The sequence below is a fragment of the Emiliania huxleyi genome, assembly GCF_000372725.1.
Source record: "Emiliania huxleyi CCMP1516 unplaced genomic scaffold EMIHUscaffold_348, whole genome shotgun sequence".
NCBI classification, from domain to species: domain Eukaryota; phylum Haptophyta; order Isochrysidales; family Noelaerhabdaceae; genus Emiliania; species Emiliania huxleyi.
This window is the reverse complement of record NW_005199378.1, coordinates 65,781-91,559: the sequence shown is the minus strand read 5'-3', so window position 1 is coordinate 91,559 and position 25,779 is coordinate 65,781. Positions and strand designations below refer to the sequence as shown.

Sequence of the window (25,779 nt, the reverse complement as noted above, 5' to 3'; positions counted from 1 at the left end):
TCCACCCGCTTACGCCGGTCGCACCGGGAAGACCTACTTGCTCGACCCGATTGAGGAGGACGAGGTGCTTAAACGTGCGTTCGGCCCCGCCTTCAATTGGAAGGAGGGGATGGACGTGCCCGTCCGGATGGTGGAAAACCGGCAAAAAAAAAAGGCCAAGGTGCCCCCCATCAAGGTGGAGGAGCCGACCGACTCCTTTTTAAATTTTTTTGACCCCCCAGAGATCCCGGAGGACGCCGAGGAAATGGAAAAGGTGAGAGGCCCCCGTGGGGCAAAAAAAAAAAAAATTGCGAAGCCCCCCCCCTTCCCCCCCCCCCCCCCCCCGCCCTCCCGACCCACGCCGCGTCCACCTCGTGGCGGTGCCGTCCGCAGGAGGAGGCGGAGCAGCTGCACGAGCAGCTCGAAAACGACTACGACATGGGGTGCGCCATCAAGGACAAGATCATCCCGCGCGCGGTAGCGTGGTTCACCGGCGCCGCCATCGACCCGGACGAGGACTACGACGACGACGAGGAGGAGGGCGAGGAGGACGACTTCGAGTCGGACGAGGAGGAGGACGAGTCGGACGAGGAGGACGAGGAGTCGGAGGACGACGATGACCACGTCGACACCTCAAAGATCAAGCGGGGGCAGGGCAGGGGCGCGCCGGCGGAGGGGCAGCAGGAGTGCAAGCAGCAGTGACACGCTCGGCGGCGACACCGCCCTCTGTGTTACTTGCGCGGTCGGGCTCTCTAGTCGGATCGTAGCTCGGGCGCGGCGCCTGCCTGTGGCCGCTCGCAGCCCCGCCTGCCCACCGCTTCGCCCGCCTCCTCAGCGCGCGCGGCGGCCCGGGCAATGTTGGGTGCGCGTGTTGTCACCGTGTTGGCGGTGTTGTGGAGATTGCGGGGTCGGCACTGCGGCTGCTGCGCGCGGCTGCGCCCTTTAGGCCCCCCCACCTTCTCTCGTAGGCGTACCGTGGTAACTGGTATCATTTTAGTCGCCAGGGGCACACAAACTTACAGACACGATCTCGCTCCTGGCCGCCTCTGCTGCTACCGTCCACTCTCGTCTCTCCGCCATCGCGGCATCGGTCATACTCATACAGACATAGTCTCATCACGTCGCGCAACTCGTTATATAGTTCCGTTTATCCGCGTTAATTTACAGTGCGTCCCTGCCCCGGCGTGGAATACTGCATCGCATGGCCCGTGCGCGCAGCACGCTGAGCGTTCCGATTTTCCCGCCTATCTGCAGCATGCTGCGCGCGAGACAGTGCGGCGAGCGGAGAGGTCCCAAATAGCATGCAAGCCGTTGCGCGTGAGCCCTTCAGCTCCCTGCCGCCACCTCCTCCACGGTCGTCTCCGCCTGCGGCGGCGCGTCGTCGTCCTCCGCCTCCACCTCCGCCGCCTCGCCCTCCTCCTCCGCGGCCGCCGCACGCGCCGCCTCCCGCTCCGCCTTCTTGGCGGCGCGCTCAGCCTTTGCCTCCGCCTCCGCCTCGGGGTCAATCTGCTCGAGAGGGGGAGAGAGGTGGGGGGCTGGGGTGCGGTGATGCGGACCGCTCGGCCAGGCGGGCGGGAGAGAGGAGGGGTAGGGCGGGGAGGGAGGAGGAGGCGCGCCTCAAACAGGCGCACGACGCGCAGCTTGATCGGCTTGGTCTTGTCCTTGGGGAGGAGGCTGCCGAAGGTGTCGAGGTGGGTGTCCTTGCCGTTGACCTCCGTGATCAAGTCGCCAATCTCGAGCCCCGCCGCCTCGCCCGCCCCGTTCTTGTGCACCGCGGTCACCTGGTTGCCCGCGACCGCGATCCCCAGGCTGCCGTCGATGCGCTCGAGCGTCAGCGTGACATTGCGCTTCTTCATCTTCTTCATCTCCGCCGCCGGCAGCTCGTCGTCCTCGTCCGCGCCGTCCTCGTCGCCCTCCTCATCCTCCTCCGGCGACGCGACGCGGCGCGTGAGACACACATGGACATGGTGTGAGGTGAGAGATATGCACGCAGGGCGGTGCTCGCCTCCCCGTCATCGCCCGGGACCGCATCGTCCTCGTCCTCGTCGTCGTCGTCATCGTCGTCGTCATCGTCGTCGTCATCCTCCTCGGCGTCCTTCTTCTTCTTGGAAGTCTTGGCCTTCTTTGCCTTCCGGCCGGTGGACTCGTCCACATACTCGTCTCCGTCCGACTCCTCGTCGTCGTCGTCCTCATCCTCGTGGTCGGGGTCGCCGCCGTCGTCCTCGCCCTCCCCCTCCTCCTCCTCCTCGACCTCCTCCTCCTCCTCCTCGACCTCCTCGTCGTCCTTGCGATCGCGCTTCTTCGTCTCCGCGGTGCGGGGCATTGCTGGCAGCGTTGTGTTGTGTTGAAGTCGAAGAAGAGAAACAAAAATATATCCACGTGCGCAGGTGTGCGCGGAAGTGCAGAAGGGCCCTCGGGAGGCCAATGCCTCCGAGGTCCGGCGGGCGACGAGGGGCCACCGCCGTCGGCACCGCCGTCGCCGCCCGAGCCCGCCGCCGCTCCCACGTGGACAACTGTGGAAGCGGCACGAGCAGAGGAGCGGGCAGCGTACCGGGACCTGTGTGCTGCGCGCGAGAACGGGAAGGCGAGGGTGGCCACGGTACGCAGGACACAGGCAGCTGCAGACGTGGCGCGGCAGACGTGGGAGGACGCATGCGATGCGTCGAATCAGCTGAAGCTGATATGGGAGCGGGCCCTCTTTACTTACTCCGGCCGGGGACGCCGTCGGGTACTACGAGCTACATCGCAAGCAGTCGGAGGCCGCATTTCACCGCTCACTGGAAGTCAATCGCCTGGGCGGCCGGTACGAGCAGTGTGTGCAGAGCCTCTCTGACGCGTGCGTATACATGCAACGGGCTGCACAACGCCACGCCGAGGCGCTCGATGCCCTGGACAGACTTGAGGCTGGCGGCAGCGCGGGTGCGGTGGTGGTGGAGCCTCCGGTGAGGTTCGTGCCGGCAGCAGATAGGGCAAAACAACGGGAGAAGGCGATCCGAGAGGCCGAGATGGATCAAGTGGCCGCGGCGGCAGGCGAGAGGGCGGTCCTGGCGGAACTCAGGGCGATCGGGCTGTCGCTCGCAGCCAGCGCTCCCACTCACCCACCCACTCACCCTACACCCACTTTTTCAAGAACGGATGTCAAGTCTCAAGGGGCACGTGTGGTGTGAGAAAAAACGCAACGTACGTAGGGCCGCGGTGAGCTAAAAGAAGCGCACGCCGGCGGCCAGACGCTCAGGATCGGGCTGCGGGCTAGAGAGCCCTGACCCTGGCGGTGCGCGTTCGCAGGGAGGGAGGCGGGGAGAAGTAAAGATGGCCGCTCGCGCATTTTTGTCGCAAGAAAACCATACCATACCCCGGAAAAAGTTGGAACCCAGTCGCTGCCGGCTGGAGAGAGAGAGAGAGGGAGAGATCTCTTCTCTTCCGATGGTGGCGGCGTGGCTAACGTGTCTTGCAGCTTCTGGCTCAGCTCTTCTCGCATCCCCGCTACTACGCGGTGCTGTCGTGCAGACACGCCACTCTCGCAGCGTGAAAATGCAGTCCGACCCGTTCGCGACACGGGACGCCGGCACAGGCTTTGACGACGAGGGCGGAATGGTCAGGGGCATTGCAGAGGGCGGCTTGACGCTCGAGCAGGTGACGGCGGCAGCGGGCCAGGCGGGACCGTCGCTTCCGGTGGAGAAGGCGGCCAAGCTCGTGCTCAAGGACCCCGAGTGGAACCTCGACAAGATGGAAATGTCAGCTACCGACAAGGACTTCGAGATTGCGTGCAACTCAATGGACGACGCTGAGATCGTTATAGATGTCCCCCCGATGATGAACACGTTCGAGGACTACTTCTTCGGCCTCACCGCCGACTCGCACTCATCCTTCTCAATCTCGACCGACGAGTCGTCGCCGCTCGAGGGCCGCATGCAACGCCGAGGCGGCGAGCCGACGGTCGTCAAGATCAAGTGCGAGCCAAACGGCGCCTCTGGCACGTTTGATGCTCACCTGTGCTTCATCCTCGAGAACGAGCCCGGCTTCTCAAAGTTCTACAAGATATCCTGCACCTCCAGCTGAGTCCTGAGAGAGGCTTTTTTGCTTTACGAGGGCGCCCGGCCCTCGGCGCTCCTCTCGCGCGGCACGCGCGTGCACCGACTGACTCTCACTCACCTGTCGCCAGTCACGGCGCGCTCTCATGGCCGCGCAGCTTTCTGCAGCTTTTTTTCGTATCTTACCTAGCCAGCCATACGCATACAGCACACATCGCACATGACGCGCGCTGGGCGCGGGGATGATGGGCCGATGAGTGTGCGCGCGCCATACGGCATCTAGGGGGCGGCGTCGGGCGACTCACACTACTCTCGAACAGGTAGGGTACAATGCATGACGCTGTACACACCTTCAGCGGCCGGCCTCCTTACCAGCGGCCGGCCGCACGTAGGCCGCACTCAGGCGGTGGCAGCTGCGCGCACGATCGCCGTGAAGTCGTCCAGGCCGAGCGCGCCCTGGCCGTTGCTGTCAAAAAGAGAGATCATGTGTTGCAGGTCCTCTTGCGAGAAGTCGAGGTTCAGGTCGGCAGTGACGCTCGCGAGCTTGTCAAGCTGCAGCAGGCCGCCCTCGCCCACCAGGAGCCTGAACAGCTGGCCCGCGTCGGCCGCTGGGTCGACGGAGGAGGCGCCTCCGGGAGCGGTGGCGCGCGAGGCGTCGTCTCCCTCGTCGTCGGACAAGGAGGCACTGCTTCCATCGTTGTAGTCGTCGTCGCCGCCGCGGCGGACGCCGCCGCTGGAGGAGCCCGCAGCGGTTGCCGCTCTCAGCGCCGCCGCCCCGCCACTGGAGGAGCCCGCCGCCGCGGCCGGCCTGCGCTTTGGCCGCGGCGCCGTACTGGGCGGCGCGAGACCGAGCCGCACGAGTTCCGCCTGGTTGCTGGCGATGTTGCGTAGCCGCTCCTCCTCGTAGGCTGACAGCGGTTGCGCCGGCGCCGCGGGCTCCTCCTCCTCTTCGCCGCTGGCCGACATCCCGTCTTCATCGCTCTCCTCCTCGTCGCTGCCGCGGGCGGCCGGGTCGAAGTATGGCTGCTGCATCCGCTCCTGTGCCGCCTGCGCCGCGCGGCGAGGCTGGCGGGACATGGTGCGGATTTCCCTTGATGGCTGTGACCCCGGAAAGAGAATTCGCGTCGGGTGACGGGCGCGCTCAAAGCAGCCCTCGCAAAGCTCTGTGTTTTGAGGATGCCGATCCATGGAAGCAGCTTCTGGAAGCTCATTGTGTGCGGCGCGAGACGCGCGCGGCTTCAGCTGCGCTCTGTTTTCGGTCAACTCCTTCCGCGCTTTCCCGGACGATTCGGAGGTATTTGAGGCGCCCCTCCCCATAAATAAAAACGGACCTCTACTGCAGGTCCCCGCCCGTGCGATCTTTGTGCAGGGTTCTTTGTAGGTGTGGTCGGCGACTAGCCGGGGGGTCGTCCTCCCGATGCTAGCATGCTAGGCTAGAGTGTTCCGCGCGGATTTTGTCGTTTTATCAGAGGGGGGGGGGGGCTTAATGCATCTCAACGACTCTGACGCTGATCGTACGTCGTCCCTTGGGGCTATTGCGTTGCGAAATCGAGTCGGAGGTCGAGCAAGTCGACGCGACCACTCGCGAGCAGGACGCGCCGACGCCCTCCGGCGCCAGCCGTCTCGACACGCCGCGCGGAGTCGTGACGTGCGTGCCGAGGGAGGAGTAGCGCGCGATGGAGGAGGTCCACCGTCGCTGGCCTCTCCAACCGTCCCCACTGCTGCCACTCGCACCGGCTTGGCCCCCTCCCCCGCTGTCGCCGATGCGGGCGCTGCTCGGCTCGTGAGCGCTCGAGTCTAGCAGGCTGCGCACCGCTGCATCGAACGGCTCTGTGTCGCCGTACGCCGCTTCGATCGCGCCCAGCAGCCGCTCGCGGTCTCGGGCGTGGTAGCAGAGAGCGCGCCGCGCGCAAAAGTTGCGCGCCACCTCGCTCGCCCCTCGGTGGGTGTGGCCAGGCGGCGGTGTGGCGAATCTCGACGCGCCCCGCGTCTTAGTCGGCGCCGTGGATGGTCTGCGTCGTGCAGGGGGCGGAGGAGAAGAGGACAAAGGAGGCGGAGGCGCTCCGGGCGCGAGGGACGCCGCCGGCACCTTGCGCCCTGGCGTCGGCGCCCCAAGTGGCAGCACCTCGATGTCGTTCTGCGAGCCGCCGAGGACGACAAAGCAAAATATCTCCATGATGCACCACAACCGCGTTGAGTACGTGGGCCCGTCCAGCACGAGCAAACGTGTGCACCCCGAGACATAGATTGGCAAGCCCAGCAGGGACGCGTCAATGTCGTCCTGATCGATGCACGCCTTATCCAGCCACAAGACGGGCTCTCTCCCCGCGTGCTGCTCGAACTCAGCCGCCCAGCGAGACAGCGCCATGAACTTGGCGTCGCCATCGTCGCTCCACGAGTGGCTGATGAACGCGTCGATACCGCCGAGCTCGACAGGCGCTGCTGCCGCGCTCAGCTCGGCGGAGCCGAGCGACGAGCTGAGGTGGTGAGCTTCGAGTGCAGACCACGGGAGGCCGCGAAACCGGCCAGCGGCCGCAAGCACGTTCGCCTCGACGCTTCCTCGGCCAGTCCGACGCAGCGCCGAGCACCATCGTCGTGCGCTCCAGCCGTTCAACGCGGGCGTCACCAGCGCAGCGATGGCGGCGAGCCCACGGGAGCTGGCGGGTTGGCCAAACCCTCCGACCGCGCGGAAGAGGCGCCCGCGGACAGAGGGGGTGAGGACACGTGCGAGCAGGTCGGCACCGACGACGCGGGTGAGGGCGCGGGCGTGGATGACAGCCATCGTGACGTAGGGGGACAGGTCGGGCGGGACGGCGCCGCGGTCGACCCACAAAATGGCAAAATCGAAACCGAGGTAGCCCAGCGTGATGCGCGACGACCACCGCAAGCAGGTGGCGAAGGTCGTCCACGCGACGTTGATCGCGCGGCGAGGCGGGAGGCTGAGTGCCGCCGCAAAGTGGTACGCCGCCCAGAGCGGAGGCCCGTAAGCGAGCGAGGCCCATGCGTACGCGAAGACCGCCCGCAGCTTCTGTGACGGCATTCCATGGTGGCGGCCCAGCTGGAAGAGGGGAATGAGGGCGAAGTGCTGCGATATTAGGAGGCCAAACACGGCGACGCCTACAGCGGAGTCCGCGTGCTGATCGGGTCGCATGCCCGCTCGTGGTGGCGATGGATGCGGCCAAGCGCCAAGCACGGCACACACGAGGAGGCAGCTGATTCGCACCTATCTTGAACAGCCTCGGGTGATCTTGCGGGCCATCTCGGCTCCAGGCCCGCAGGTGGGTCCGCACAAAGGCGGTGTCGATAGGCCGGAGGGCAAGCAACAGAAAGAAGGGCCCCCCGGCTCCGAGGAGGCATGCCAGCAGCCGGGGAGGCATCCACGCCACTCCCGCCGGGCCGACAAAGTTTGCAATCAGGGGCCGCTCCGTGGCCCACTGGCGGCAGGTGGACTGTGCTACGGTAAAGCGGACCTCGCAGTGCGTTAGCAAGCCACCGAGCCCACGACCGTAGTCATATTTGCCCAGCGGTCGGAGTTGGTGATAGACAACGAACTCGGTCGAAACGCCATCTCCGGGTGCGTACGCCTGGATATATGCATGTGCATTCTCACTCCCGCCGCTGGCTAGGTACAGCCAGTGTAGACCATAGTCGCCGTAGTAAGATATCCCATGTCCAACTGACGAAGACCAGTGCTTCCGTTGGAACGGTAACGGTGGCGGCGGTGGTGTCCGAAAGTCGGTCAATAGGGCGTAGGATGGCGGCGGTAGTGACGGCAGGGACGGCGGTGGGGTCGGTGGGTGTGGTAGGGGCGGTGAGGGCGGTGGCAGTGGTGGTGAGATTGGCGTCCGATAGTCGACCAGTGGGGCACGCTTTCGCCTCGGTTTGAAGATGAAGCAATCCTCGGGAAGGTACCCGACCAAGTCATTCGAGTCGCGAAGTGAGCAGAAGTTCATCGAATCGGCTGTACACACGATTGACAAGCATCTCGGGTCGGCAATGCATGCTGGCTTTACGGCTAATTGCGGCATTTCGTCGCCTAGGACCTTGCCGGGGCACGATTCGCCGCGATGTACCTCCCAGTCGCGGTCTGGCGGCGGGAACGGTGTTGGCGGCGGCGGTGGCGGCGGCGGCTGCGGCGACGGAGGTTGCCGTGGTGTATGAGGCGGCTCCGACGGCGGCGGCGGCTCCGACGGCGGAGCCGGAGGGTGTGGACTCCATAAACTGTTAAACAGAGACGTAGTCAAACCAGCCTTTCGAAGCGATTCTCCGAGCGCATGAGAGAAGCTCTGAATTCGCTTCTTTTGCTTAGGACTGTACCGGTCTTCAGGGTGGTTTATGTAGTCGACGAGCGTCCGTTTATAATCCCAATGTGTGGCATTGTACGTGGTGTGGTCGGTAGGCCGGCTCTCGAGGCTGGAGGAGCTCAGGCACAGGCATGCCCATGAAAGACTGAGGCTGATGGCGGTGGTGCGCAGCCGGACGGCGCGATCTACCGCCAGCGCTTCTCTCAGGCGGGACTGCAGCTCGTCGAGCTGAGTGCCTAAGCGCTCGTCTGCGTGGATCCGCCGCTGCCTCCACACGCAGGCCTGGGACAGGCAGATGGCAATGAGCGACGCGCCCAGCGGGGCCGCAGCGAGTGCCAGCGTGAACCGACCCATGAGGGAATCATTGCCTGAGGCGAGAGGGTTCGTGAACCACGACCATCTCATGCCGACCCCGCGGCTTGTCGGTCTTGCGGTTCCGGTTGGACTAGGGACTACTCGCTCTCGCTCGCCGTCGTCGAACTATTAGCAGGACTTTTTCCCCCCTCCCGACACAGCCGCCGGCGCCGCGCGCTTGCCTTGCTGCTTGCGACCTCGGAGGGCGCCACCGCCATGCCTAGGGACTCGGGGCTGTCACGTGATGCGCCGCCGTCCAAGGGGTTGTCGGCTTGGGCCGCTTGCCACGTCGCACGGTCGACCACGAGCACGGAGCCCTGCTGGCGCGTAGCGATGAGGTCCTCGCGAAGGCCGTCATTCCAGTCTGGCGTGCTCTCGGCGTACTGCCGAAGCTGTCGCGAGGCGGCGGCGCGCTCCGCGCCGTCGAGGTCGAGGAGCAGCAGCTCGACGCCGTTGGGGTGGCCGAGGAGCTGCATGAAGCAATTGTCGACAGTGGCGGCATCCATCGAGGCGACCCCACCGAAGTCCTCACTCTGGGGCAGCAGCCCGGGGATGCTCGACATGCGCGCTAGCAGGAACGCACGCCGCGCCGCCGTCGCTGCACGAGCAACGGCGAGCTCCGCCGACACGCCGCAGGCGACGCGACCGATGAGTAGGACGTTGGCCGCCGCGCCCTGGTCGGGCGCGACGTCGGATGAGTAGCATCGTTCGTCCGGCTCAAAGGCGTTCCCCGCCCAGGACGGGTTCCCCTCTGGCAGGCGAAACATCTCAACCTCCTTCTCCTTGACGGCAGGGACGGAAGAGACGGCACCACCACCTGGCTCCGAACCCGAGTCGAGGCCGCCGTCCGTCAGGAAGCCGACGACTTGGAGATCGACGATCTCCGACTGGGAGAGGGCCTTATACCGCACCGGGCGGGTGGCGTCGAGCCTGTCGATGATGACGGCGTGGTGGGCGGGACGTCAAAGTCCTGCTGCAGCCTCGTCTACCACAGTGCGGAACTGGACGTGATGATGATCTCCATCGCATGGCAGCAGGCGGCTAGAGAGCCCAGCGCCGAGGCGGGTCAGGCGCAGAGGATAACGCGCAGGGCATCCTCGGGCAGCTCGATCAGCTCGGGCGGCACCGCCATTACAGGGCAAAAAACGAGAAATCCTCTGCGGCGTCTCTTATCACCCTACTGTGAAGACAAAGCAAGAGCTATGGCAGGGTTAGACGAGTGTGCTGCGTAGGAGGATTACATTGCGAGCCCGTGCTCCGTGGTCCGTTGTCCCGCGTTGTGTTCTTGTGTGACGACAACTTGTGCGGCAAGTCGACTCCGCGACTTAAGCCGTGCTCGTGCTCCCCCAAAGAAATTCTTTTGCCCGATCCCAGCCAGGTTCCCGGTCGCGCTCCCGTCTATCCCCGGGCGCTGGGCGCTCCACCGCGCCAGCGTTTCGCCGCGATGATGGACACGAACAACTCGTCGGTGACGGCCTCGCTAGTTGTCGCGCCGACGGTACTGCTATCCCTCTTCCTGCTGCAGTGGACGCGGTGGAGACGACGCCGGCTCGACCCCGACCGGCTGAGCGAGCGTCTCCGCGAGACGTACATGAAGCCGCACTCGGGCCTCGAGCTGCGGATTGGGCTCGACATCGGCGGCTCGCTGGCGAAGCTAACGTTTCTGGAGAAGGATGGAGTGAAGACGCCCTTTCTGGACTTTATCGTGCGCACCAGCACCCGCCCGCGCCCAGCAGCCCACGCGCCCGCTCGGCGCGCCCGACCCTCCGCTGCCGCGGCGTAGAAAAACTCAAACACGTACGGGAACTCTGGGGTGCGCGACGAGGCGCTCGCCGTCTCGATGCCGGAGCTGGGCGGGCGGATGCACTTTGTGCGCTTCGAGACGGGCCACGTTCGCAACGCCGTAGAGCTGATGAAGGCGCGCGGCACAGAGGGCGGCACAGTGCGCCCACAGCAGAGGAGAGGCGGGCCTTGGGAGAGAGCGCGACTGCCGGGGAGAGCGCAGCGAGGCTTCGCTGCGGTGCTCGCAGCCGCTGGCGGTGCCTCACTATCAGACACGCCTGCCTCCCGGAGGCTGTCGTGCGGCGCTCGAGAAGCCTGCGCCGCCTCTCTCGATCTCGCTCGCCGCCTCTCGCTTACCCGCGCTCGCTGTGCGGCGCAGGCAAACAACCTGGAGGCTGGCTTCACCACGATGTACGCGACGGGCGGCGGCGCGCACAAGTTCAAGGGCGTCATCGAGGAGAGCCTCGGCTGCGAGCTGACGGCGTGCTCGGAGCTGGGCACTGTCGTCCTCGGCGAGAGACACCTCCGAGACACCTGAGACCGTCCCATTCCTCTCGGGCACCGTCGTCCTCGCAGTGCGAGAGGGAGAGGGAGAGGGAGAGGGAGAGGGAGAGGGAGAGGGAGAGGGAGAGGGAGAGGGCCCGCGGGGCCTGGCTTGGTCAACACCCGCCTCACCTCGCCTCACCTCGCGCCTCTCCATTCTGGCTGCGCAGGCATCTGCTGCATGACCTCGATGGTGGCGGACGAGTGCTACACCTTTGAGCGGGTGCCCGACCCTGCAGCAGTCAGGGACCCTCTCGTCGAGGCGTGCGCGCGTCGCCCCGCCGCCATCCGCCGCCCCCGTCTCCCCGCCTGCCCGCTCACAGCGCGTCCGCCGTCCGCCGGCCAGGCTGCCGTCACCCGCCGCTCGGTCCCGCTGCGGACGCACGACAAGGAGCCTCGCACCTCTTCGGAGCGGGCCGCCGCCCGCGGCGTGGTGCGGGTGCAGCGCGACCTCTCGGGCATCAACTTCTTCCCCTTCCTCCTCTGCAACGTCGGCACCGGCTGCTCCATCCTCAAGGCGCCCCATATCTCCCCATATCTCCCCATATCTCCCCATATCTCCCCACATCCTCCATCCTCAAGGCGCCGCCACGCGCGAGCCGCCGGCCCCACCCACACTCCCGACCTCCACCCCTCCACGCCCGCCCCGCCCTCGCGCAGGTCACGTCCGAGTCGCAGTTCGAGCGCGTCTCCGGCACTGCGCTCGGCGGCGGCACCTTTCTCGGCCTCTGCCGCCGCCTCACGAAGGCGGCCTCCTTCAAGGAGGCGCCAGTCCGCGGTTGAGGCGGGCCGACGCGCTGCTGCCGTCGCACGCCCCCGACGCTGTCCCGCGCCTGGCCCGCAGGCGATGGACATGGCGGAGGACGGCGACGCGCGGAAGGTCGACATGCTCGTGCGCGACATCTACGGCGAGGGCGAGGACTCCCGCCCCTAGATGCCGAACCTCACATCCATGCACTCGAGCACGCTCGAGAGGCTCGTGGCTCTCGAATGCCCCCGAGGCGCAAGAGTGCGGCGCACGACGCTGCTCAGCCTCACGCGCGCGTGTGCTCCTGCTCCAGGACCGCGCCGGGCTGCAGCTGCCGGGCGACCTCACCGCCTCCTTCTTCGCGCGCGCCCTGTCGGCGGAGCCGAAGGCGAGCGACGCCGACCTCTGCAAGGCTCTCGTCGTGATGATCTCGCAGAACCTGGCGCAGATCGCGCATCTCAACGCGCAGGTGCACGGGCTGCGGCGCGTCTTCTTCACCGGCGCGCGCAGAGGGGGCAGGGAGGGAGGGGCAGAGGGACGGCGGACGAGTCGAGAGGCGCAGGGATGGGGTCGGTGGAGCGGGCGGAGCGGGCGGTGGAGAGGGACGCGCCGCCTCACCTCCCCTCCTGCCGCTTCGCGACGCGCAGGCAACTTCCTGCGCGGCAACGATCTCGCCATGCGCACCATCGTCTACACGCTGCAGCGCATGCCGCGCGTCGTCGTGCACGGCGAGCTGGGCCGCAGAAAACGCGAGACCCGAGGCCCCTCCCTCCCCCCAGCCAGTTCCTCCCGCCCCCTGATTCGTGCCTGCGGCATGCCTCCAGGCGACTTGCTGCTGCCTGTCGGCGCCGAGCCGACCGAGGCGGTCTTCTTCCGGCACGAGGGCTACTTTGGCGCCATCGGCGCCTACCTGGAGCAGTGTCGCAACTGCGCTAGCGCCGCGGAGCAGGGCCGCTAGCGCCGGCGCCTGCCCGAGGCCAACGTGAGTCGTGACGTCTGTACCAGGCTACCAGCCGCGCGCGGAGATGCGCATGTGAGAGGCGGCTCAAGTCGAAACTGTGTGCGAGCGGTGTTTGTGGGAGGACTCGAGGAGCAGGTCCGAGCAAGAGGCCCAAGAGCAAGAGACGCGTGGTATGCGACGCGAGCGCGCCGCGGCGGCGTCTCGTGTCTCGAGATTTTGTCTGAAGGGAGTGGTGTGTCTCTGGCTCGGTGTACCGCACACAAAAGCATTTTCCTATTCTGCGAAAAGTTTACGTATATCGCATCCGATCCCCCCGGCGGGAGACCCCCGGGACACGCACGGGCAGGTCCGCGCACCGCGGCCGGCGCGGCCGGCCCGGCGGCCGCGCCGCCGCCGGGGCGTAGCACGCGCGCGTCCCACCCAAAAAACACACCGCATAAATAAATAAAAACGGGGACACCTCCCTACTGTCCTCTGTGAGATGGGTACGAAAAAGGAACAGATCTCCCCCCGCCCGTGCGCGATCTTTGTGTGCAGGGTTCTCTCTTTGTGGGGGTGTGCGGGTGTGGTCGGCGACACTAGCCGGGGTCGTCCTCCCGATGGGGGACTAGCACTAGCCGTCTTCCACATGGTCCCTCGGGTACCTGCTGCTCCTAATCTCTGTATCGTCGACATCGCATCCTCCTGCTGATCTCCGCAGGGGTCAGGACAGACAAACGAATAAATTTGAACCACCTGCGATATCAGACGACTACACGCACCGCGCACGCACGCACGCACATACACATGCACACACGGAGGGATAGAATGCTCCATGCACTAGAGACCACTACGCACAGATTGTATCGGAATGCAACGAGCAGCGACACGATGCGCACATGCACGTACACGGCACCACGGTCACTTCAGAACCTCCATCGAGACGTGGGTAAGCCCGGGCCCGCCAACCCGCGAGAGCCGTCACCGCAAGGCGGCCACGCCCATCACGTGGCCCTTCAGTATGCCTTCTCCTTCGAGCCGTGGCCCGACTTGCGCGCAACGCTGTCGCGCCAGGAGTCGCGCCACGCCTCGGCCTCGTTCACCTCCTCCCCCGCGGAACCGAGATACGGCCGTAGCCGTGCACTCAGTGCCGACTTGTAGTATGGCTGCGCGCAGCAGAAGTAAAGGAGCGACGCGACGTTGAGAAAGGGCATGTAGACGAAGCCCGTGGTGATGTAGCCCGAGAGGATGATGCACAGCGTGTAGTTGACCGGCTCGGTGAAGAGGTCGCCGCGCGCACCGTCGACCGAGGAGAAGGGGAGGACGTAGAAACCGAGCAGCCGCACGGCGGTGCCGACTTGCAGCAGGATCCACAAGTAGTGCACGAACCCGGGGTGAATAAACACGGTGCGGTACGCCTCGGCCATGCGGAGGAGGCCAAAGAGGGTGAAGCCGGGCACAGTGATATACTTGACGCCAAAGACCCGGGTGGTCATGAGGAAGCCCGTTGGGACGTTGATGAGCATCGCGAGCGCCACGCAGGCGTAGGCGAGGGAGGGCATGTCGGGTCGCAGGATGGCGAACATGCCGATGGTGAGCTCGAGGGAGCTGCCGAGACCGTGCAGGTGCGCAATGTGGTTTGTGCCGTGGGCGACGAACTTTTTGTGCGCACGCTTGACTGTCCGGCGCTCGACGTAGTATGTCATGAAGAGGAAGTACACCGTCCACACGTAGGTGAGCACGCACACGCTCGGCCGCATCGGCGAGGCGACAAAGTCGAACCGCTTGACGCCAACCACGAACATATCGTGTGCGTCCCAAAAGATAGAATCTTAAGATAGAACAAAAATTCTTCGTAAAAAGTGGATGCATAAACGGCCGGCGATTCCCATCGCCCCTGACGGGCGCCGCGGACCTGTTCCGCGAGCGCTCGTCAGCGGGTGGTGTGCGGTTCTTGCCGTAGTTCCTCTTCGGTCGCCTATAGCCCCGGCGCCGTCTGTCGTCTGTGTCACGAGTGCGAGAGCCGCTCGCGGTTCGTACGTACGCCCGCTTGCGGGTTCGAGTGTGGCGGGCCATCCCGCTTGCGGGATGGGATGGCTTAGCGGGTTCGAGCCGTCACACATTGGCTGCCGGGGTGTGCCGAGGGGGGGCTGGGTGGGCGGTAAGCCGTCATTGCCCGGCGCTGCTTGCAGCGCTCTGGGTGGTAGTGGCGGCGCTCCAAGAGTGGTGCTCTTGGGAAGAGGTTCCTCCTTTCCGCTCCCCCCCCCCCCCCCCGCAAGGCGCGAGACACACGACACACCTCACCCGCTGCTCCGCAAGCAAGCTGCGCCTCCTCTGCTGCTCGCCTCTCCGCCTCCCTCGCCGCTAGACTTAAACTGCTGCTGTAGTGTTTTGCGAAATCGAGATCGACCGGAGAAGCGTGGCGAGATCCATATAACGCGGCGACGAAACGGGACCGCACGTAATCGGAGATTTCGCCCATTGCCAACACAAGGCCCGAAAAGTGCGAAAAGCCGCCGGCCCGAATGTCTCTGGCATGATCGGAAGGAAGGGATTGGCTGTCCGTAATGCGCCAGAAAGCAGGAGAGAACCCGGCAGGCACACGAGGGAGCGCAGGTCCGTCTGAATGGGACCACGACTGGAGTACTAGTCTCCGCCGGAATTCCGGCGGGCACCCTCCCCGCGCCCCGGTCAGGACGAGAGAGAGAGAGAGAGTTTGTTTTTGTTTGCCTGACGGGTCCCCCCCAGGACGACGGCGCTAGGCATTCATTCCCCATATGGTTTCCGAATTAAAAAATCGTGCGCTGAAGAGAAGTGAGGTGATGTTAAGGCGAGTTCTCATCCTCTCCTTTCGGTATAATATAAAATTGGATAAGTGGGTCAAGGAGGGAGGGTGTCCTGGAGGAAAGCCGCTTCATTCGCAGGCAATCGAAAGGCCCTTGCAGGACTGTCTCGCATCGCACATCCATCGTGAGTGCCGCCACAGGTCCCAACGCGTGCCTCACCGCGAGTGTCTCCGTCAGGACAATGATCTTCTCAAAGCTGATGCTGATCGCCGTCGGCGCTGGCGTCGCGACGGCTCTTCCCGTGTCGCCTGAAGCGGTTGCAGTGTGCGGCGAGAAGCGCACCGCTCCTGAGGGCACGATACCACTTCCCGAGATCCCGGAGCTCGCCTGGGGGCTGCTTGAGGATTCCAACCCGGGCGCGCACCCAGAGGAGTACCAGAAAATCTGCACGGACAAGGACAAGTATCACCTCGTCAAGAATGCTGGTCGAGGCGGATTTTCCGACTTTGCGGTAGGCCAGTGCAACGACCCTAGCGGCTGCCCAGTCTATCGTGTCTTTGACAAGGCTCCAGACCACGGACGCCGGCTCGAAGCGTCTGCTTGCGGCCACTCTTGGTCGCCCCTCCAGGATCTTCAAGGCGTCAATGGGGCGGCCAAGACCCTCTCCAAGTACTTGAAGGATGTGGGTGTCTGCCCGTACCAGTATGCCGCTCACCCGTCCGATGACCCTCCCGAGCAAGCCTCCGGCGGCAACAAGGGCGGCTACTTGATGAAGTGCACGTTGCGCGCTTCGCACGACTTCGCGTTTGGCCAGACGCAATCGGCCGACTGCTTGAAGGAGGACGGCACGCCGTACACTTTGGAGGCTACGGCAGCGCTGCAGATCAGTCCTGTTGACTTTTCGGTCCTGTCCGACTGCAGCTGGTGTGAGATGATGGACTTCGATCGCGAGGCAGCGGATGCTCCGAATGTTCTCAAGTGCGTCGACGACGCGTGGACACCCATTGATTGCAGCAGCAACTGAGCAAGACTGCCGCCTCCACTCCGCTGGATCCGCCGCCCTGGCCCCTCGTGCTTGGGAGAGGAAGACATCAATAGCGCGGCGTGGCTTTGCGCGTGGATGCAGGTCGCAGGTGTTCATTACAGTTCCGTGTTCGAGTACGTGTCTACTGTCTAGCTTTTGTGTTTTCTTTACCCATTACCGTGTTGGAACGTAAAATTCGTCGTCTACCCCATGTATCGGAGTTATGGCACACTTAAGAGCTGTGAACGTGAAAAGAGTGGTACCAGCACTGTGGGTCGTTGCGGCACGCATGGGGGGCCTCCCGGACGTATGATCCTATATAGCCCAATACGTCCCACGGAGCACATTTCGATTTTTGACAGAATTAAATGCACTGCCCCCGCACGGTACTAATAGTCGTAGTTTTGGCACCGCTGCCCTTCACGGCACCACACCGCCGCTTGACCGCCCGGGATTAGCCTAGCAGCGAGTGGGCATCGCCTGCCGGTTCGGCTGGGCACGAGCCAAGCACTTGGGCGGCCGTCAACCGAGTCCGAGCGGCGCCTGAGGCGGGTGCCACGGCGTCTGCACGAAGGCGTGGCGGGGTGAGGAGCCAGGAGTGGTGAACACCTCCCCGTCGGGCGCGCGGCGCGCCGGATGGTCCGCCGAGGCCGCCGCCGCCCCGGCGGCGGCGATGGGGGCTGCGGGGCCGACCCCCGGCCGGCGTTTGTCGGCTCCACCTACAGAAGAGCAGTCTCTGTGGGTCGACGATACTAACTCGGTAGTAACGCGGAGCGGTGCTGTGCGGCGCCGAGTTGTGCGCGAGGCGACCCCCTGAGAGAGAGAGATTTTTAGCAATACCAAACAACTCTAACACTCACACGTCATTTGGGGCCTGGAGCCCTGTTCACGCGCGCGCGAGACGTGCAGACAGGGTTGCCAGGTGAGAGCGAATGGCGCGGTTCACGCCTCGCACAACAGAGAGAGAGATGCGCTCTGCATGGTGGGACATAAAAGAAAGCGAGTACTTGGGCGAGTAGGCCGTGCGGTTGCCCCCTGAGTGAGGCTACCTGAGCTGGCAATGGATGCCACCAGGACGCACGGCTAGCAGGAGCCAGTCAGGCATGCCCTGCTGTGGAGCAGAGCCGGCTGGCGCAACGGCGATACTAACTCAGCGCCGCCGCGAGAGGCGAATCTGGGCGACTTTGGAGGCGCAGTTCTCGAGCTTGCCGTCGACGATTGATGTCGGGTAAATTGTCACTGCCGTCGGGGAAGGTCTTCTCTCAGCAGGCCGAGCGCCGTGGCCTGGCTCGGCTCGCCGCGAACGCCACGAATTTATCAGTGCCAAAACTCACGAGACCTCGATACTAACAAAGACTGGGGGCGACACTGCCTCGGCAGCCCTCGGCAGCGCACCCTCAAGACTACGATACAAGCGGCGAGTGGGTCCGACAGCTTGCCCCATAATCTCGAGTGACCGACTTTCCGAAAGGCAGCATGCCTTGGCCGATCACGGCGAACGCCTCCACAGCCCTGCCATCGCTCCTCTCGAGTGTGCCGCAGCTCGAGCCCGCATTGCGCCTGCTCCGGCGCGAGGATCACGGCGCAAGCGGTACATTCATCAGCAACGGGCAGAGCACGACGGCTGAGCACGTCAGCGTCTGCACCATGTCTCGCACAGAGCGCTGCGACCTGTCGGGCATGGCTCCCGACTCACCCTGGCTGGTTCGTCCGGGTGGCAAGACGCGGTGCATCTTCACGACCACCACGCCCTACCAGTTTGAGGTGATTCGCGGCGACCGCGACAAGCTCCTCCTATTCTTCCAAGGCGGCGGCGCCTGCTGGGACGAGCCCTCGACCAGCTTTCCCGCGTGCAGCACCGGCGCCTTCCCGCAGGGGACACGGGGCGGCGTCTTTGACCGCGCCAACCCCGACAACCCTTTCCGCGCGTACACGATTGCGCACGTCCTATACTGCGACGGCAGCGTCTTTGGCGGCAACGTGACGCGCCAGTACCGCGACCCGTCGGGCTCTCCTGTGCGGCAGGCGGGCTACGAGAATGCGAGGAGCGTGCTCGACTGGGTGTACGGGCAGCAGGCGGCGGCGGGTACGCTCGCCTCGCCGCTCGCGTCGCTCGTCGTGTCGGGCTGCTCCGCCGGCTCGATTGGAGCGCAGATCTGGGCCGACCACGCGCTCAACCGGCTGCCGCACGTCGCTGCGGCGGTCGTCCCCGACTCGTACGCGGGCGTGCCCTCTCCTCGAGCGGGGGGGGGGGGGCACGGGAGTCGTCACCTTTTGACGCGCCTCGCCGTGAACAGGCGTCTTCCCATCGAGCGGCGAGGGCACGCTCATCGCGGAGCTCGGCTTTTGCTCGTCGCCGCTGCTCGCGCCGCTGCCGGCGCACCTTCGCGAGGCCTGCCTCGCGCGAACCCTCTCGCTGCACGCGGTGACCGCCGCCGTGACGGCGCGCTACGGCGCGGTCGCCTTTGCGCACGTCCAGTCCAAGACGGACGACGTGCAGCAGGCCTTCAACGTCGCGCTCTCCGCCGCGCGCAGCATCGAGCCGTCGGGCTGCTTCGACGCCGAGACGTGCTTCACGGGGCCGGACCGGCTCTACGCGGCGACCAACGACTACTTCGAGCTCTACAACGCGGCGCCGAACCACGTCCACTTTTTCGTGCAGTCGTCGGAGCACTGCTACCTGCCAAACGACCTGGTCTACACTGCCGACCCGTCCGGGGCCTCGGGCGGCGGAGGAGGGGGCGGGGGCGGAGGGCCGAGGCTCGTGGAGTGGCTTGGCAGGCTGCCGCTGCGGCCGGGCTCGAATGCGAGCATCGAGACGCGCTGCGAGGGCGCCGAGCGCGCGAGGGTGCGGTGGTGGGTGCCGGGGGCGCGCTACTGCGACGCGAGGCTGGCAAGCAAGACGTTTGTGGCGCCCGGGACGGTGGTGGCTGGTGGAGGGCGGAGGGACGGCTCGGGGGCGAGCGGTAGGCGGAGGGACGGCGGAGAGGGGGTGGGAGATGCGGCGACACGGTCTGACCGTTGACCAGGGGCGTGTACGTCTATTACTTTGTACGGCCCGCTTCGGGTTCGGCCCCAGCGAGCAGAGTCTTTTCCGCGTTTCGCCCGAGAGACGGAATCCCCGCTTCTCGTTTCTGGCCGCGAGCGGAATCAAGTATCAACCCAACGAGTAATCCCCGAGCAAATCTCCTGAACGGGGCCTCGAGCGGGGCGCGGGGCCGCCATGATCGGCCATATGGGGGGACATGGCCATAGGCGCCATGCGCCATGTGGCGCGCCATATGCGCACCCTCCTCGAGCATGCTTGTTGCTTGATGGCAAGATGGCATGCACCGCTCGAGCGCGCAGTGAGTGCGAGTGCGCCCATGGTCGGCATGGAGGATGGAGTGCCCGCACCGCCGGCGCGTATAGAGAGGGAAGAGGCTAGACCGTAGGCAGAGCCGTACACACTCCCTACTTGAGCACTTGAGCACTGGATAGGGTCTCGATTCCGCGTGGTACGGGACCCCTCGATCGTCTCACCCTCCCTCACTGGAGTGTTCATTTGGGGGGGGGGTCATAACAAACACGGTACAGGATCGAGGTGCACGCTGCCGAAGCAGTATCGTCCCCCCGCTCCCCTCGACCTCTCCCCGACGGCGATGGCGGTGTGACCGACCGAGCTACAAGAGGAACTTGTTCTGCAGGATCCGGGATAGTCAGACGCCGACTACCTCACTGCACACTGGGCCTGAGACCGCCCACGACGTTTCCCATCACCGTCTCGGGTTTGTGTGGGTTCGAACCACTCCGGAATGGGCAGGCCCATCGATTGAATCATTGTTTTCCCACCTCATCTGTTATTTTAAATTCCTGTTGTGCAAGAGGGGAGAGGGTTCGGACGGAGCGCGTGGCGGGAGAGAGAGGCGCGGGGGAGGGAGGGGAGGGCTCAGCCGTGCAAAAAGGATCAATTAATAATATTAATGTATTGCTCGGCCGTTCATGAAGTCCCTACTAATAAAGGGGAAGGCCGTGAGTTGACGGAAATCGAGGGACGCGACCCACTTCGCCACAGACGGTCCCGCGCCTCGCCGCTAAGACGCGCGGTGCGTGCCACTGTCTTTGTCCGGAGTGAAAAGTCCAACGCGCTCGTCGGTGACGGTGTCCCTCAACTGCGCCGCGCTCGGCGAACCTCGACAGCGCCTTCGGTGGCATGCATCTCTTTGCGCCTGAAGCCTGGAGTGTAGCTCCTCTGCTGCTCACACGCTCTGCACAGTTGACACAGCCTACCTACTGTGCGGCTGCCACAGCTGTGACAGCGGTGGGCTCGCCCTCACTGGCCCTCAGTCACTTGTGCTGCGGCTTGCTCGTTGATGTGTGAGCGACACTGCTCGGTGACTGCCGGCACACTGTGAGATCATGGGTGTGAGGTAAAACCCTGAGGGAGGGTGTAGAGGATGTAGAGTGTAGAGCGCTGTAGAGCTGTAGAGATGTAGAGCGCTCTGGAGCGCTGTAGAGCTGTAGAGCTCTACATCCGGCGCGTGACGATGCGCCTCCGTTGTAGAGCGATGTAGAGGCGCTCTACAACGTGAAATCTCTACAACAAACTCTACATCATAAGCGGCGAACGAGGCGGCACGGTCGCTCTCCGACATGAGGCGCGTTGCAGTTGCCAGTGCTGCCCTGGCCTTCTGTCTGCCCGCCCAATGGGTAGGAGGTGCCTCTGCTGCTATGGCATGCCTCACGGCTGCGACTGGCCGGCGCCTCGGCGCGTCAGCTCGGCTCGGCGTAGCGATCGTGGCCAGCGCAACTCGCCTGGACTCAACGCTCAGCCAGGAGCTCCCGCACGCGCTGGCGCGAGTCATGGCGCATGCAACGCGCAGCAATGCTCGCCTCGCCTCGCGCAAATGCGACCGTCCTCGCAGCCGACAGTCCACCGCCTGCTAAAGAAGCACAGCGACGAATGCGGCACCGGCGACGCATGGCAGGCTGGTCATGACGCAGTTATAGGGTGTTGTGTGCCGTCGGAGTGACTCTCTGTGTGTCAGGGATAGTCAGGGCTGTCCATCAGAGCTCCAGTAAGCTCGGAGACACCCCATTAGCGCGGCTCGACCTCTTTGAGTCACTGCCTTCCCGGCGGTTTGGCTGTAGAGCCTCTACAACACACTCTACAACAAAATCGCGCTCTACATCGCTCTACAACGGAGGCGCATCGTCACGCGCCGGATGTAGAGCTCTACAGCTCTACAGCGCTCCAGAGCGCTCTACATCTCTACAGCTCTACAGCGCTCTACACTCTACATCCTCTACACCCTCCCTCAGGTAAAACCACGCTCTACTCTGTTGATGACAAGACTTGTCTACTCGCTGGAGCCGAGCAGGAGGGCCCGGCGCACAACCAGGTGGTCAACTCAGGGTCCCCTTCCCCCGCTTTACTAAAGCCCGCGTATACCGGACCGGTTGCGCAGCCCGCACGCTAGCGGAGGCAAAGAAAGGCATCGTGCGGTCGATGCGCGGAGCCGTCGCGGCCCGCGGTGCATGCATGCGGCATATCACGCGACCTGTTGCACGCACTTGGAACCGCACGAGAGCACGACCGGCACCGCCCACAGCCAGTCCGAGGACAGCAGGCGCAAGCTCCCCGTCCAACGTCCAAGCTCCACAGATCCACCGCCCAACAACACACAAGAGATGACACATCGCGCACCCTCACCCACCGTCGGACAAGCACACGCAGTCTCATACAATAGGCACTCCGCCGCGAGCTTCTCTCGTCACAGGCCCCTCCGGCGTCGCTGTCGGCGGGCGCAACAAACGTCTCGCCAGAGACTGGGCAGGTTAGCTGCACGCCGCGCGAGATGGGTTGGGCCTGGCCCCACCGACCGCAGAGGCGTTTAGGTATGCGGGTTATTCTCCGGCTTTTCGACGCAGTCCTCGCGCCGATCGCGAGGGTCTGACCGCCTCTGAAGAGTACGTGCGGCTTGGAGGAGTAGATCTGCGCGCCGGCTTGATTGTTTGTTAGATCGGGAAGGGGAGAAGGAAGATCCGTGACACAGTTGTATGTGCATGTACATGTTGCATGTGCATGCACATGTGCATGTCCATGCCTGAACCAAAATGGAAAACGACAATATCGCTGGGGAAAAAAACAAAACCGTTGACGACGAGGTTCGAACTCGCGCGGGCATAGCCCAAGGGATTAGCAGTCCCTCGCCTTAACCACTCGGCCACGTCAACTCGAACCGGCAGCCACTCGCTGCGGAGACGGCATCGCCCCACTCTGCAGTATGAGCTCAGACATTGGCAGAGGCGACCTGCAAAGGCAACTCATATAGCTAAAAAGTGAAAATGGGGGGGGTTGGGTGGGGGTGGTGTGAGGGGGGGGGTGGATTTGGTGGAGGTGGTGGTAGTGAGGGGAGTGGTGGTGAGGGTGGGGGTGGAGATGGTGGTGGTAGAGTTAGTACCGTAGTATATTGTGAGGGTGGAGGTGGTGGTATGTATGGTGTAGTGTTAGTAGTAGTGATAGTAGTAGTAGTATATTGTGTGTAGTATGTAGTGTTTGGAAGGTGGTTATGTGTGTAGTGTGTATTGTTTGGAGGGTGGTATGATATTGAAGATGGGTGGGTTGTATTTGTTTGGATGGGTTGTATTGGTGGATAGTTTCGCTCTGTTTATGTGTCGAATGCCTCGCATACCTGGTCGCGCAGCGCCTCGTCGGTGCCTCTCTTCCCCATGGGGGGAATGGGTTGCCGAGCCCGGTGCCTCTCATGATGTTGACTGGCAAGGGGCGCGGGACTGTGTCCGCTCCCGTGTCGCGCGTCTCCGCTCGTCGGCTTCCAGCGACGACCACCCTGATCGAAGGCTCGGCATCCCTCTGTCCGCCGCTGTGTACGGTCTGGGTGAACTCTGGGTGAAGTCTGAAAAAAAGTCAGTTTGCGGCTCACCTGATAGCCAGGTGGATGACCTATGAATGGGTGCCAAACTGATTTCTTTTTTCACATTCACACCTCACGTGGAGGTGTGAAAAAAGAAAAGTCAGTTTGCAAGTCAGTTTGCGACCCACCGGTTGACCAGGTGACCGGTCTCACCAGAGGGTGAGGGGAATCACAAACTGACGATCGTCAGTTTGTACCCTGTCACAATACTATCGAGAGAGCTGATGATGAGTCATTTCCGGGAACTTCCGGTGGCCGGCCGTCCACCCGCCCGCCCTTGCGCGCCACCCAGCCCGCCCCTGCGCGCCACCCAGCCCGCCCCTCGCCCCCGCCGCCTCTCACCCGCCCCTTGCCCCCGCCGCCTCTCGCCCGTCCCTTGCCCCCGCCCGCATCCGCGCCCGTGCACACCGGTAGGCATCTCGCAAAGCGCTTCCGTCACCGTCGCCGCTGAATCAACCTAATCCAAAAGACTTTGACTGCGGCGATGCATACAACGCTGCCTATGACAAATGGAAACAGACAGTGTACAAGAGCTTCTATGAGGAGTGTACTCGCGTTCGACCCGCGCAGTGCGCCCAGTTGAGGAATGTGATCGCCGGACGCACCCCATCCAAAGTCGTTCTCCTCAGCGGTCCGACAGCAAGCTGGAAGTCTACCCTTGTTCAGGCAGTCGAAAAACGCCTTGGAAACTGAGACACCGGGTGCATACGTGATTGGACGTAACCTCTTTGTCTTTGACGGTGGATCCAGCTATTGCGAGAACAGCAAGGACAAAATCGTGGAGGCTCTGATGCTGTATGGGTTGCCTACGCCACTTGGCTACGCTCAAGCCATTGTGCGCATTGACTTTGACACTCTCTCATTCAATGCTCTGGATGCCACTCTGGAATTTGCGAAGCAGTACTCGAACCAATGCTGCAACACGATCATCTACGAGACGACGCTCAGCACGCCACAGTCACTACGTCTGAAACAGACGCTCGAGTCCCATGATTGTGTACACATACGAATGCCGTCGCTACAGCTACCTCCACACCTCCAGGCGGAGACGCAGGACAAGTTTGCGGACATAGAAGCCTCGCTCACATCTGGCCTCCGTCCGCGCAGTGGTTCACATTGGGCTAAACCCCACCTGGCTTCCTCCCGCTAAATACAAAGGGCGCGACAAGTTCTCTCTTGCACCTCGAAGCGCAGAAAGGCTGCCAACCTCCTCTCCCATCTGGCGCTTGCGTCGGGCAGCGTGGGCGCGGCATCCGGGACGGATGCGGGCCCTTCTCTCGCGGGATCGCTGGGAGCCGCTCGGCTCCCCACGCGCCGCCGAGCTGCGATGGCGCCACCGCAACGGCTGCCCCTCCTCGGCTCCCGCCCCGGGGCTGCCGAGATAGGTGCCCCGAGCCACCGTTTGCAACATCCGCGCGGAACGGCGGTGCTGCCGACGCCCCCCCGACCGGCAAATACCATTGGAAGGGCGGTGGTGAAAGGAAGAGGCGCAAACTGTCGTCGTCGTCGCGCAGTTCCCTTAAGTTACGTTCGGCGCCCGGCGCGGCTGGCGTCAGACAATCCGGATTTTCGTCTCTCGACGCGAAGATATGGTCCCGAGTCTCACTACTCGCCCCTCCATCCTGTAGGTCCGGACCTTGCCTGCTCAGTAGCCGCGATGAATCGTCGCCCTCATCGTCCGCGGTCATCCTTTCAGCCTCAAACGGGCCAAACGACTGTCTCGCCATCACCCATCTCGCCTCTCGCGGTCGCGTCACACCTTCCCTCGTGCCGCGAGTAGGCGCGTGAGTGATGGCCCTGCCGCCAGGTACACGGCTACACCTCGGGACGCCGTGCTGAGACGGGTAGAGCCGCCCCGCGGGAGCAAAAGCCGCCTCGCGCGCCTCAGCCCGCCGGGCCCCTCGGCGGCCAGTGTGGGGTGGATACGGCGGTGATAAACCCCTCTGACAGCAGCGCCTCACGGCGTGGGCTGCGAGGTCACTCGGGGTGACCCAGGGGGCGGCGGGGGAGCAATCTCCCGCCGGAGCAGCGGGTGATATTCCCGCTACTCGCTCGAGTTTGAGGTGCGCCGCGCCTCGCCTGTGTTGCCTTCCCGGCCGCCCCAGCCGCCCTCACCGTTCCTCATCCCCTCCCCCACCCCCTCCCCCTTAGGATAGACCCTCGCCACCGCCGCTGCCGCTGTCTCCGCCACAGCCGCCGCCGTTTCCCTCGGCGCCTCCGCTGGTGGGGTCTGCGCCTCCTGTTGTCCCCTCGCGGGCGTCGTCCTGCCTTGTGTCTGGCTGTTTGGCCGCCTCGGCGCGTGCTCTTTCCCCCCGTCGGATCCTTCTCGTGCGGTTCCCCTTCCCGTTTTCTCGGGGTCCTGCTTGTCCCCTGT

General features: G+C 64.3%; 11 protein-coding genes across 11 annotated transcripts in view; 6 read left to right on the top strand and 5 right to left on the bottom strand.

The window, feature by feature from the left end:
* The window catches only part of EMIHUDRAFT_469941 (hypothetical protein), a 2,731-nt gene extending 1,751 nt beyond the window's left edge, over positions 1-980 (top strand). Inside the window, exons 4-6 of the mRNA XM_005773057.1 lie at positions 32-250; positions 371-651; positions 826-980. Of these exons, the coding sequence (XP_005773114.1) occupies positions 32-250; positions 371-460 (309 nt within the window). The 3' untranslated portion in view covers positions 461-651; positions 826-980. The remainder of the gene's footprint in view (positions 1-31; positions 251-370; positions 652-825) is intronic.
* A 160-nt stretch (positions 981-1,140) lies between these two features.
* On the bottom strand, positions 1,141-1,939 carry EMIHUDRAFT_241987 (hypothetical protein; the record flags this gene model as incomplete). The annotated part of the gene is made up of 3 exons (XM_005773056.1): positions 1,141-1,153; positions 1,603-1,904; positions 1,934-1,939. The coding sequence occupies 3 exons, from the start codon at positions 1,937-1,939 to the stop codon at positions 1,141-1,143; spliced, it is 321 nt and encodes a 106-aa protein (XP_005773113.1).
* A 1,462-nt stretch (positions 1,940-3,401) lies between these two features.
* Positions 3,402-4,175, top strand: EMIHUDRAFT_369072 (hypothetical protein; the record flags this gene model as incomplete). The annotated part of the gene is made up of 1 exon (XM_005773055.1): positions 3,402-4,175. A coding segment is annotated over one exon (637 nt), but the record flags the coding sequence as incomplete, so codon positions are not given.
* A 19-nt stretch (positions 4,176-4,194) lies between these two features.
* Positions 4,195-5,113, bottom strand: EMIHUDRAFT_369070 (hypothetical protein). The gene has a single exon (XM_005773054.1). It carries the CDS (start codon positions 5,085-5,087, stop codon positions 4,410-4,412), a length of 678 nt encoding a protein of 225 aa, XP_005773111.1. The 5' UTR covers positions 5,088-5,113; the 3' UTR covers positions 4,195-4,409.
* An 888-nt stretch (positions 5,114-6,001) lies between these two features.
* Positions 6,002-8,719, bottom strand: EMIHUDRAFT_241984 (hypothetical protein; the record flags this gene model as incomplete). Its single annotated transcript, XM_005773053.1, has 5 exons — positions 6,002-6,022; positions 6,100-7,146; positions 7,301-7,702; positions 7,868-7,971; positions 8,257-8,719. The coding sequence occupies 5 exons, from the start codon at positions 8,717-8,719 to the stop codon at positions 6,002-6,004; spliced, it is 2,037 nt and encodes a 678-aa protein (XP_005773110.1).
* Positions 8,720-8,766: 47 nt separating this feature from the next.
* EMIHUDRAFT_241983 (hypothetical protein) lies at positions 8,767-9,800 on the bottom strand (the record flags this gene model as incomplete). The annotated part of the gene is made up of 2 exons (XM_005773052.1): positions 8,767-9,567; positions 9,753-9,800. 2 exons carry the CDS (start codon positions 9,798-9,800, stop codon positions 8,767-8,769), a joined length of 849 nt encoding a protein of 282 aa, XP_005773109.1.
* A 312-nt stretch (positions 9,801-10,112) lies between these two features.
* Positions 10,113-12,699, top strand: PANK2 (pantothenate kinase; the record flags this gene model as incomplete). The annotated part of the gene is made up of 8 exons (XM_005773051.1): positions 10,113-10,373; positions 10,452-10,610; positions 10,830-10,952; positions 11,340-11,483; positions 11,654-11,764; positions 11,838-11,885; positions 12,055-12,310; positions 12,389-12,699. 8 exons carry the CDS (start codon positions 10,113-10,115, stop codon positions 12,697-12,699), a joined length of 1,413 nt encoding a protein of 470 aa, XP_005773108.1.
* Positions 12,700-13,697: 998 nt separating this feature from the next.
* EMIHUDRAFT_241980 (hypothetical protein) lies at positions 13,698-14,486 on the bottom strand (the record flags this gene model as incomplete). Its single annotated transcript, XM_005773050.1, has 1 exon — positions 13,698-14,486. The coding sequence occupies one exon, from the start codon at positions 14,484-14,486 to the stop codon at positions 13,698-13,700; it is 789 nt and encodes a 262-aa protein (XP_005773107.1).
* A 1,149-nt stretch (positions 14,487-15,635) lies between these two features.
* EMIHUDRAFT_444658 (hypothetical protein) lies at positions 15,636-16,689 on the top strand. The gene is made up of 2 exons (XM_005773049.1): positions 15,636-15,651; positions 15,705-16,689. Exon 2 carries the CDS (start codon positions 15,709-15,711, stop codon positions 16,489-16,491), a length of 783 nt encoding a protein of 260 aa, XP_005773106.1. The 5' UTR covers positions 15,636-15,651; positions 15,705-15,708; the 3' UTR covers positions 16,492-16,689.
* Positions 16,690-17,967: 1,278 nt separating this feature from the next.
* On the top strand, positions 17,968-19,516 carry EMIHUDRAFT_117547 (hypothetical protein; the record flags this gene model as incomplete). The annotated part of the gene is made up of 2 exons (XM_005773048.1): positions 17,968-18,757; positions 18,789-19,516. The coding sequence occupies 2 exons, from the start codon at positions 17,968-17,970 to the stop codon at positions 19,514-19,516; spliced, it is 1,518 nt and encodes a 505-aa protein (XP_005773105.1).
* A 1,685-nt stretch (positions 19,517-21,201) lies between these two features.
* Positions 21,202-22,427, top strand: EMIHUDRAFT_241977 (hypothetical protein; the record flags this gene model as incomplete). The annotated part of the gene is made up of 5 exons (XM_005773047.1): positions 21,202-21,385; positions 21,793-21,872; positions 21,956-22,004; positions 22,251-22,307; positions 22,402-22,427. 5 exons carry the CDS (start codon positions 21,202-21,204, stop codon positions 22,425-22,427), a joined length of 396 nt encoding a protein of 131 aa, XP_005773104.1.
* Between the last annotated feature and the right edge of the window lie 3,352 nt (positions 22,428-25,779).